The following is a 9,060-nucleotide window of genomic DNA, read 5'->3' as shown; positions in this document are numbered from 1 at the left end:
CTTTCGCCCCCGCTCATGGCAGCGCCTCTTTCCTCATCGCTAACACAAAACCAGCGCATCCAGCGTCAGAGCGTGAGGCGGAAGGAGCTTCTCTGTCAAATACCTAAACATTGCTGCTTTGCAGAGGAGAGAGCTCTGGTAAGTGCGAAAATGACATCTGTAGTTTTAAACTGTGAATAATGTGGACGTGTTCAGGTAACAGGAGGTTGTATTGTTTGCGCTGACAGCCTTGTTACACCCGAAAACGTCACGTTTGTATAAAACCGTAGTTTCGCGTTGACTCATCCTGCAAGTCATTTAAAATATTAGCAACATAGTTTCAAGTGTTTGGTTTGGTACATGTCTTCTTAAGGAAAATAGCTTTTAATAGTTACTCATTCAACTTATATGTAAAAGTTGTAGATAACATCAGAAACTAATAAAAGTGTAATTCAGTCCGTATTTTTATTATAATTTAATAAAGTACTATAGTAATGTATTTTAAATGAGGAAATACAAATAAGAAGTAATGTCAGTCTATGTGAATGTATTTTTACAACATATAGATCATTGTTGTAGAATTAAACTATATGGGTGAAGCAGGGAATAATGCAATTATGTTAACATAGATAATGAAGTTTTTAAATTCAAGCTTAAAATGTTGATTAACTAAACCAACATGCATGGAAATGTGTATGTGCATTATACATTTAGAGTCAGTTTCAGATCTGAGCTGTCCATGTTAGCTCAGTGTCAGGGTTTGCAGGGACACTTTTTACACTAGTTACATCTGTGAGTTTCCTGTCATGTCAGGTTAAAATGTCAGCTGTGAAAACAAATATATAGATTCAACTTTATAGTCCATCTGGTGGAAAAAGATCACCCTAATGAAATAAAAAAAAGAAATGATAATAATAAACTGCAGTATACAGATGACAGTAGGAGTAAGACAGCACATCGCATGACAATGACAATTAATGTTTCATGTATTCATGAACATTAACTTTTGTTCTGAAATATCTGAAACACATCACAGTGCTTAAGAATGCTGTCCACAGAGCACCCACTCTGATCAGAATCAGAATCAGAATCAGAATCAGTTTTATTGCCAAGTATGTTTTCACATACAAGGAATTTTTTCTGGTGATTGGTGCAATTGATCAGCAACAGTGGGGCTCTCTAGCCTTGTTGATGAGGCTAATAGCAGATGGGAAGAAGCTATTTTTGTGGCGAGAGGTTTTGGTCCTGAAGGACCGCAGCCTCCTGCCAGAGGGGAGTGTCTCAAAGAGTTTGTGTCCAGGGTGGGAGGAGTCAGCTACAATCTTCCCTGCACGCCTCAGAGTCCTTGAGGCGTACAGGTCCTGGAGGGACGGAAGATTGCAGCCAATCACCTTCTCCGCAGAGTGGATGATACGCTGCAGTCTGTTATTGTCCCTCTCCGTGGCAGCAGCGTACCAGATGGTGATGGAGGAGGTGAGGATGGACTCAATGATGGAGGTGTAGAAGTTCACCATCATAGTCCTTGGCAGGTTGAACTTCTTCAATTGCCTCAGGAAATACATCCTCTGCTGAGCTTTTTTGATGAGGGAGCTGATGTTTAGCTCCCATTTGAGATCCTGTGTGATGGTGGTTCCCAAGAAGCGAAAATGCTCCACGGTAGCCACGGGGGAGTCACACAGGGAGATGGGGGTGGGTGGGGCTGGGCTCTTCCTGAAGTCCACTATCATTTCCACTGTCTTCAGAGCGTTTAGCTCTAGGTTGTTCTGCCTGCACCAGGTCACCAGACGCTCAGTCTCCCACCTGTAGGCAGACTCATCGCCATCAGAGATGAGTCCAATGAGAGTGGTGTCGTCTGCAAACTTCAGGAGCTTGACAGACTGATGGCTGGAGGTGCAGGTGTTGGTGTACAGGGAGAAGAGCAGAGGAGAAAGAACGCAGCCTTGCGGGGATCCAGTGCTGATGGTCTGGGAGTCAGACACATGCTTTCCTAGCTTCACGTGCTGCCTCCTGTCAGACAGGAAGTCGGTGATCCACCTGCAGGTGGAGTCAGGCACGCTCAGCTGGGAGAGCTTGTCCTGCAGCAGAGCCGGGATGATGGTGTTGAAGGCAGAGCTGAAGTCCACAAACAGGATCCTGGCATAGGTCCCTGAGGAGTCCAGGTGCTGGAGGATGAAGTGGAGAGCCATGTTGACGGCGTCGTCTACAGACCTGTTGGCTCTGTAGGCGAACTGCAGGGGGTCCAGGAGTGGGTCAGTGATGGATTTGAGATGGGACAGGACAAGGCGCTCAAATGATTTCATGACCACAGAGGTCAGGGCAATGGGTCTGTAGTCATTTAGTCCTGTGGGCCTTGGTTTTTTGGGGACAGGGATGATGGTGGAGGATTTGAAGCAGGCTGGCACGTGGCAGGTCTCCAGTGAGGTGTTGAAGAAGTTGTCCAGATATCCTCCTTACATGCATATGTTTTGTAAATACCATTCAGATGCATTTGCTGGTGACCTACTGTCTTTTGTTTCACTGACCCTGGTCATGTTGTTTAGTCAGTGTCCAGGGTTTCCTTCTTCAGAACAGCACATCCAGAGTAAATGTGCTGTTCTCTGTGGTTTCTGTCAAGATTATCCAAAATATTTAAAGCTGTTGCCACAGGTAGGTCACAGAGTTTAACTGAATATATATTTTTCACATTTTGACTTGTCATAGCAGGAAAAGCACAATGAAAACAAATTTTATCCACAATCCATCAAGTGTCCCTGTGAGCCAAGATAGTGAGCCAGCAGACACACTACCAGGAGACTGGAACTGACTCGCCTAAATTAAATCCAGTCATTATTAATGTTATCAATACAGTACACACATGCATACACATTTTGCTTATGTATTCACTTATATTGCACAGAGATTGTTATTGTACAGGAGGAGTGTTGTTTATGGTGGGTGGTTTTTCAGTGCAGAGGTCACTGTGGGGTTATGGCCTCGGGGTAGAAACTGTTCATTAATCTTTCGGTGTTGATGGACCTGTGGCTCCTTCCTGAGGGCAGAAGTGTCTAAATATGTGTAGTCATTCTTCTTCATTATGGTCATCATCATCACCATATGGTGATACCTAAGGACAAAGCAAACACAGGAATGAAAGCACAAACAGGTGCAACAAGAACTTCTACCCTGGAAGTGCTCTGGTGTGCCCAGGGTAGTTTGACTGTGTCCAATAAAATTACCAAAACAGAAGAAATTCCTCTTCTTTGTATTGTGAATTTTAAGTGTTTATATTTTAAATGCCTTGCACACTCATACAGGTGTTTTCAGTTATATCTGATCAGCTATAAGTCCGGGATGAAAGTGAATGGAGCTTTGAACTGGTGATATTTAGTGATATCACCTGATTCCATGTAAGAAGGAGAAAAAGCCCTTGTCACTGGAGACAGTCAGACTTATCACTGTAGGAAAATCACAGCTCTAACTAATGTTATTAATGACGGATGTGTTCCATTCAGGTGTGTCAGTGAGGCTGTGTGTGTGATATCAGGGTCCCTGGGTGAACCCAGCTGTGTAAAGTGAAATGTGGTTTAGCATTTTGTTTGTCAGCATCAGCTGAGGTTGGTGCTGTTAATAAGATCAACAGTTTTAATATACTCCATAAAAAATCTATTAAAATTGGAGGTTTACCATGTAGGATCAACAGATGTACAAGCAGCTGTGTCAGTAAACATGACCCAGGACCACCTGTGTTTCTCTCTGTTGCTGAGCACAGAGGAAAACAGAATAATGAGTGTTATTAAATCTCAGACTCGTGGTTAGAATCATAGGCAGCAGTGACTGGTTTACAGTCTCAGGTCACAGCTGGGGGGGGGGGCTGCGCTGTTTCGTGACGTGGAGCAAAACGAAGTGTCTGGAGGAGCCTCCAGACACTGATCTACAGACATGTCGATTAATCTGCCTGTTCACAGATCAGCAGGGCCAGCTCCCAGCTCCAAGCTCCCAGCTCCCGCCCTGAGGCCGGAACAGAGCCGTGTCCCGCACAGACTCAGACCTGGGTGAGTACCGAGCTGCCGGGTCCACGGATACAGAGTCAGCCGTGTGGATTTGTTACAGAAATTTACTCCCGTGGTTTCAGGACTAATTTTCCACTACAGCTTTTTACTGACACGCACCGCTCCTCCAACCCCCCCTCCTCGTGTGTGTGTGTGTGTGTGTGTCAGTCAGCTGTTTCTGTCAGTAGACTCTGTCATCTGGTCTCACAGCTGATGGATACTTACAGTTTAGGGATATAAATAATTCACCCTGTACAGTAGATCACTGTAGTAATGAGCCCACTGCTGATAATGAGGCCACTCTGTTTCCTGGAGATCACTGTACACACTTGGGTGGAGCTCTGTCTGACACACCTTGTGTAAACCTGACAGTCAGATTTCCAGAATATTTACTGTGGCTTGGCCCTGGTGACTGATGACTGCCATTTGTCCCTGTTCTCTCTTCTATTCTTATTATCTGAACTTTTTACTTTACAGATACATTTTTGCTCTGTAAATACATTTTGGTTATGTTTTCACACAATAGGCCCCGAAGTCCCCAAATATCCTGGATTTAAAGTTGGAAACTGCTCTGTTTTTAGTTAGTCTTATATGGTAAACTCAGCAAGCACTTTATTAGGAACGCCTCATTAACACTGGGTAGTTCCTCAGTTCTTCATGTCATGGATGTTGAAACTTTCCTCTGAGACTGTCCTTCATGTTGACATGATTTGTCAGCTGCCAATCTCCTGTTCCACCACATCTCAAAGAGGTTCCACTGGATCCAGGTCTGGAGACTGGACTGAACTCACTGTCATGTTCATGAAACAAGTTTGAGAGGATTTTTGTACAGTGGCAATAAGAGCAACGTACTTGTTGTTCAATGCTTTTTGTGACCTTGAAGTTAAAAGCACTAAACAATAAAAATGTATGGACTGTATGTATTGGATGTTAGATTATAATATAACCATGCATCCCATCACTTGGATGGAAACACTTCCGTTGTGCTAGATAAGGTGCCTTTCTGTATTTGGTGTTGTGAGTATTTTCAGCACGTCTCGTCAAATTGATGAAGATGTTTGCTGAAGTTGCAGTGCATTGAGCTCTCATACTTTAGCTTTGTGACATGGAGCATTACCCTGCAGGAAGTAGCCATTAGAAGATGGTGAACTGTGTCCATGAAGGGATGAACATGGTCAGCAACAATACTCAGATAGACTGTGGCATTCAGACCCGGGACTGACTGGTATTAGGCCCCAAAGCGAATCAAGAAAACATCCCTCACACCATTACACCACCACCATCTGGGCTGTTATGCATTGCACTGCTGCCACGTGAGCGGCTGATGGATGATTGTATGAATAAGCAGCTGTACAGGAGGGTATATTTTTAAATGTTTAATATTTTTGTATATATTATCATTGTATTTAAGTTTCCATGTTTATTGAATCAGCATCTATATTATTATGCAAGGAATATTTGTATTTTATCATAATTTCTACATAAAATAAAAGATGTTTTGGTTGGTCATTTCTCTCTGACTGCCTGTGCAGGTGCCCTGGGAGAGGCGATGATGCAGTCGGTAGAGAGCAGTGGCTCCAGGTTCACTCCTCTGGTGGTGCTGGAGCTGGCCTCAGACACTAAGGAGGAAGCCATTGGATGGTTGCTGAGCAGGATAAGAGACCAACAGCAGAATGGAGGTATGAGTGTTCTCCTTCTCTCCTCTAATGTTTGTTCCTGTCGTTCGGTCTTCATCTTCGGTGTTATCTTCCCCAGGTGCTGAGCTACTTGTGGAGCAGCTGGGCCCTGGAGTCGGGGCCCAGGAGAAGGAAAACCCCAACATGTTCCTGGTGGGGGCCTCCCAGCAGAGGCTGCTCTCTGGTGCTGAGGATGTGGGCCTGTTCAAGGAGTGTAGTGACGGATCCATGAGGGGTTTCACCTGCACCAACAAACACAACTTCAAAGACTTTAAAGGTAAAGTCCAGGAGGAGGTCTGTGTTGCACCATGACAGGGAACAGTCAACAGGTAAACACACACAGGGTCGTTCTTAATGTTTATTCAGGGAGCCTGAGGTATGACTCTGTCAAATACAAAACAGTTGCGTATATATACTGTTAATAATACTGATAATAAAGACTCAGTTTCCTCACAGAGTCAACTCCATTTTTGATTTAGTTCCATGTTGGTGAAATATCCAGGTTCATTCAGAACTCCACCTGAACTTTCTCTTTTTCATTAGTGCTGAAACTTTCAGTTTAAATTCTTGGACTGATATTTATTTATTTACCTTTTCTTTATTATAATTGCTAAAAGCCAAACCTTAATTGATTTGTTAATGGAATTTAGAGTTTACTGATTAAATAACTGGGTTTGATATAAGTCGATAAAATTCAATCAAAATTTGATCAAAATTCTTGATTAGCTGCTCGACAGAAAATTAACAAGCAACTATTTTGATAATTAATATATGATAGATAAAATAATAATAAAATAATTAATAGATAAAGTCATTTTGAAGGAAAAACTCTCATTTCAAATGTGAGGATTTTCTACTTTTCTATGTTTTATTTCCATGTAAATCTAATCTCTTTGGGCTTTTGACTGTTGATCAGACAAAACAAGATACCAATGAAGATGTCACCACTCTGAGAAACTACTGGACATATGTGACTGTTTTTAAATTTGTAAAATAAGTATCTGAATTATTTCCACTATTCCAGCATGGAGCCAGTTTCTAACCGTTACAGCTGAGGTATTACAAGATGCTTCAGAATCAACAGAGCTGGAGGAGAAGGAACTGCAGCATCACTACAGGCTGTTGTTGTAACTGACACGGGATTGGTCACAGTCTGAAGAGACTGGCCTCACTGTCACAGCCTCTGTTGTGGGTGTCACGGTGACTGTGTGTTTGCTGTTGGTCTCTGTGTGTGCAGGGGATGGAGACAGCTTCCTCAGCATGGCCGAGTGTCAGTACATCATCAAACACGAGCTGGACACATTGAGAGCCAGAGATGAGACTCATGTACCAGGATACAGCCAGGTGAAGCTCTACCCTGGGAAATCTATCAGTGAGTGTCTACGCACCTCTCACACTGTCACTTTGTTACGATCAGTTTTTTGATTTGTTAGGTCAAAAAACTGGAACTTACTGGATTCGACACAAGCAGGTGATTTCATGTAATTTTATCCATCAACAACAGATTTTCAGAATATTTCTTATCATGTTTATCATGTTGATATCATGGTGTAAAACTACATGAACTTCACTGTGACGAGACATTTCATCCTTATCACCCAGTCTGGAATAGTCAGCTAATGGGTTAGTCTACTGACAGGAAGATAATTAGCCATTTCAAGCTCCTCCAGTGGGAGGATTTGCTCCTTTCTTCGATTTTATATTTTTATAAATTGAAAATTTTGGTGTGTTAGAGACAAAAAAAGTTTATGGCTAGTCTATTTTTCACATGTGACGCACAAAGCTCCCAGAGAAGAACTGTTGATGTCATATTGACATCATACCGGCAACGTTACACAACACCAACACCTTTCACTATCGTTGTCTATGTCTAGGCAAGATCTGAATATGACACAGACATTAAAATCTAAATATGTTTTTTAACCATTTAAGCAGCTGCGTGTGGAGACAGTGGTGTTTCCTGTCAAAAATAAACCTAATTAATTGATAATGAACAGAAAAACAGCACTTCAGTAGCCTGTAAACTCTATGTAGAAGGACAGACCTGGCAGCAGCAGCGACGCAGCAGACACACAGCCGATGTGAACACACACGCATGTTCCAGCTGCAGCAGCTCAGCGACTCAGCCACCACACACACGCCACACAGGAATTGCGTTCCCGGTGTGAAGATGTCACCTTGGACTCTCGAAACTTGTAATGAGCATTTTTCATTAGTTCCCTCACAGACTGGTTTAATGGGATAAATAATCAGTCAGTTAATTGAGAATGAAAATTATGGTTAAATGCTGCTCTGAATGAAGAAGCTGAGACCAAACCAAATGATTATGCTCCTAAACAGCACCAATTAATGACAGAGGTAATTGTTGTGTACATTAGACAAATGAAAATAATTAATAAACAGTATCCGCTGAATACTGAATCTTACATTTTTCTTCTTTCTGCAAGAAATTATTTTTCTCTTCAGTTTCATCTTGTAACAGGATTTACATACATTTCCATATTTCATCCAGCATAATGCAGAGTTGTAGCAGTAAAGGTTTTTATGTTGTAATTAAAGAAGGCAGCACAACTCTGCCTTCACCCACAACCACTGCCTCTGTACCTCCCTCTGTCTCTTTGTCTCTCTCTCTCTCTGTGGCTGCAGTATGGGAACAATACTTATGCAAATGCCGTGAAATATTCCCAGCGTGAGATAAGGCAGAACTGAACTTCCAGGGGAGATAGCGGGGCCTCTATTCAGTGCCTGCGTTTGACAAATTGTGTTAAAGCAGAATGTAATCATTCTCGAGAAATAATGCACTCAGATGAAATGATAGAGCTTTCATGTACCTATATTTAGTCGCTCTGTATTAGACAATAGGAATTATTGCTATAGACAATGCGTTGTGTACAATGGGCCTGGCTCCCTGCTATTGTGTGTCTGTCCTGAAAGCTGCATTTTCTGAAATAAGAAAATTAAGCTGCATATTTATTCAGCTGGGAAAGTTCCATATGATACACAACTAATAAAAATACCTGTACAAAACATTTTAGCTAATCATGATTTAGATTATTAAAGTATTACGGTGACAGTGAAGTACACTGATGTAGAGAAATTACAACGCAGGAGGTAATGGGCTGTTTTCTTTACGTCTCAGTTCGCAGACTTCAGTCCAAAGGGATCCTGATACAGATGTTTCCTCTCCATGAGAAGGAGGAACTGAAGAGACTTTCTTTTTCCTGGTATAAAAAGGTGAAGTTGTCCCTCCAGCCTCTTGGTAAGTGGAAGACTTGTCACTTTTTGTGAAAACATAATCCAAATTATCTAATTATTTTTGTCACACCTCACATCGTTAGTCCTCCCACATCATTTCCTGTTCAGTTCAGGGTTGCTCT

The 9,060-nt window shown here is 42.2% G+C and overlaps 1 protein-coding gene across 3 annotated transcripts in view; it reads left to right on the top strand.

The window, feature by feature from the left end:
* Positions 1 to 14: 14 nt before the first annotated feature.
* ano10a (anoctamin 10a) overlaps positions 15 to 9,060 on the top strand; it is a 40,901-nt gene continuing 31,855 nt past the window's right edge. For all 3 annotated transcript variants that reach the window (XM_071468318.1, XM_071468317.1, XM_071468319.1), the window contains exons 1-6: positions 15 to 138; positions 3,924 to 4,010; positions 5,540 to 5,686; positions 5,763 to 5,960; positions 6,921 to 7,055; positions 8,823 to 8,942. In XM_071468318.1, coding sequence (XP_071324419.1) covers positions 5,557 to 5,686; positions 5,763 to 5,960; positions 6,921 to 7,055; positions 8,823 to 8,942 — 583 coding nt within the window. In that variant the 5' untranslated portion in view covers positions 15 to 138; positions 3,924 to 4,010; positions 5,540 to 5,556. The remainder of the gene's footprint in view (positions 139 to 3,923; positions 4,011 to 5,539; positions 5,687 to 5,762; positions 5,961 to 6,920; positions 7,056 to 8,822; positions 8,943 to 9,060) is intronic.

This window comes from Trachinotus anak, unplaced genomic scaffold, assembly GCF_046630095.1.
Source record: "Trachinotus anak isolate AG129_WGS33_773 ecotype Australia unplaced genomic scaffold, CSIRO_AGI_Tana_v1 ptg000032l, whole genome shotgun sequence".
NCBI lineage: Eukaryota > Metazoa > Chordata > Actinopteri > Carangiformes > Carangidae > Trachinotus > Trachinotus anak.
This window is presented reverse-complemented; position numbering and strand designations above follow the sequence as displayed.